The 2,408-nt window shown below is 37.2% G+C and overlaps 1 protein-coding gene across 1 annotated transcript; it reads right to left on the minus strand.

The window, feature by feature from the left end:
* Positions 1-981: 981 nt before the first annotated feature.
* Positions 982-2,070, minus strand: LOC126803533 (rust resistance kinase Lr10-like). Its single transcript, XM_050531323.1, has one exon. It carries the CDS (start codon positions 2,011-2,013, stop codon positions 982-984), a length of 1,032 nt encoding a protein of 343 aa, XP_050387280.1. The 5' UTR covers positions 2,014-2,070.
* Between the last annotated feature and the right edge of the window lie 338 nt (positions 2,071-2,408).

Raw genomic sequence — 2,408 nt, forward strand, 5'->3', positions numbered from 1 at the left:
TGCAGTGGCTTAGCTGGGTTTGATTGGGTTTTTTTTCCTCTTTTGGGCTAAAATTGAGTGATGTGGGGATGCTTGACCCAATGTTGGTGATATTCGCCCTAGGGCCAAGCATAGTTTAGTTTATATTCTTAGTTTATTGCTTTGCTTCGATAAGTCGTAGAATAAGCTTATTTTTTATTTTTCTGTTTCAATTCGTGGATAGTTCTTAAAGAATATACATATGCTATGTACTAAGTTTGAGTTTCGACTCAATACCTCTTGTCTACTGCACAACAACAACAGAGGAGTATGTAATAGCTATTCATGTCTTTGTTTTATATAAAATCATAGTAAATTCCATAAATAAAAAATCAATCAATTCAACCATTGTTGGATTTTCGTTTGTGATCTCCAACTATCAAAAGTCGTATGTGTCGGTACACTTTGCCGTTGGGTTCTGAATCCAATGGGGGGGGGGACGAGGAAGGTTGAGATGTTAATGACTTATTGGGATGAGGTGGAAGAGATGAGCCAAGCCAAGGGTGATCTCAGGCCCAATTTTTTTTCGATAAAGGGAGGTTGTGTTGTCACATATTCTGAATATATATGACCGTTAGATATATTAGCAATTCAAATGACCAAAAATATTCATAAAAGCCAGAGTCTCATATACCCACTAGTACTGTAGAATTTTTTCTTAAACAAAATTATCACCTCATCACTTTAACTGATTAATTAACAACGAAATAGATTTTATAAATTATAAGTTGCAACTTTAAGGACTATTCATATGAAACTAAAACTTCAAGGAGTGAATAGACGAACGACCAAACTTTAAAGACTAAATAAATGTTAACCCTAACATAAATAAATAATATTTAAATAATATACTCCTTACAATTACCAAAGATTCTTGCTGCGAGTAGTTCTCCTCCCCACTGTGTAATGCAACAAAGAAAATACAAGAGTCGCTCCTGATCCGTCAACCTTAATTAACACACTCTAATAACGGCTAAAATCATGGGCACTTGTAAAGCTAGAATTATCCCCGATAACGGCTGGCAATTCATCTTGCGGATATAAGGCAAGCTTTGGAGGCATTTGAGGGATATCAATATCGTCTTCAAGCATCTTCACTACTTTGTTCATAGAAGGACGATCATTTGGCTTCAGTTGTATGCACCATAATGCCACTATCATCATCTTCTTTGTGATCGTCTTCTCTTCCTCAGTAGCATGACTAGCATCTCCAACGTGTATCTCATTTCCTCCAACAAGCTGATCAGAAACCCATGTAGGAAAGTAGATTTGGCTCGAGTTCTCTATAGTTGCATTTAAATTCTTCCTCCTCCCAGCCATTTCCATCAATAACATTCCAAAACTATACACATCAGCTTTGTATGAAACTCCTCCGATGTTCTTATAGAATAACTCAGGAGCTATATACCCTAAAGTACCTCTTGCTGCAGTCATAGACACAATGTTATTGTCTAAAGGGCATAATCTTGCTAACCCAAAATCAGAAACCTTTGGAGAGAAATTTTCATCCAAAAGAATGTTGTGAGGCTTGATGTCAAAGTGCAGAATTTGCATTTCACATCCTTGATGTAGATATTCTATGCCACGAGCTACTCCAAGCGCAATACTGAACATTTTCTCGCAACTCAAAGAGGCAATTTCTTGTTCATAAAAGATGTATTTTTCAAGAGACCCATTAGGCATGAATTCATACACAAGAGCACGTTTCGAACCATCAACACAGAAGCCAACAAGTTGTACAACATTAACATGGTGAATCCTTCCAATGGTAGCAACTTCATTGATGAATTCTTGGCCATTAGCTTTGGATTTATTCAAGATCTTAATGGCAACAAAATGACCACTCCGTAGCTTTCCCTTGTACACCGAGCCATAGCCTCCTTCTCCTAATCTTTCCTTGAAACCTCTAGCCATCTTTTTTATCTCCGAGTATGAGTACCTTATTGGCGTGAAATTATTATTACTCTGCAGAAAGTCTTCTATGTTGTTATACATCGACAAGTGTCTTTTCCGCCATATATAGACTAAAAATGCAGTTACAAAGGGAAACCCGAGTAGCAATTTTGCTATTAGGAATTGTCCTGCATGGATCAAAAAGATGGAATTAACATAGGGACACCCGAGTAGCAATTTTGCTATTAGGAATTGTCCTGCATGGATCAAAAAGATGGAATTAACATAGGGACACGGTGCATGAGAGAGAGAGAGAGAGAGAGAGAGAGAGAGAGAGAGAGAGAGAGAGAGAGAGAGAGAGAGAGAGAGAGAGCTGAATCCTCTCAACAAAGAGAGTTTTGCTTCTGCTTTTTATGAACTACTTCTTGATTTTGACACATACAAATTCTATTGTAGGTGAGATTAGATAAAATAATATTAATTGTCAGCCACACGAT

The sequence above is a fragment of the Argentina anserina genome, chromosome 7, assembly GCF_933775445.1.
Source record: "Argentina anserina chromosome 7, drPotAnse1.1, whole genome shotgun sequence".
Taxonomy (NCBI): Eukaryota; Viridiplantae; Streptophyta; class Magnoliopsida; order Rosales; family Rosaceae; genus Argentina; species Argentina anserina.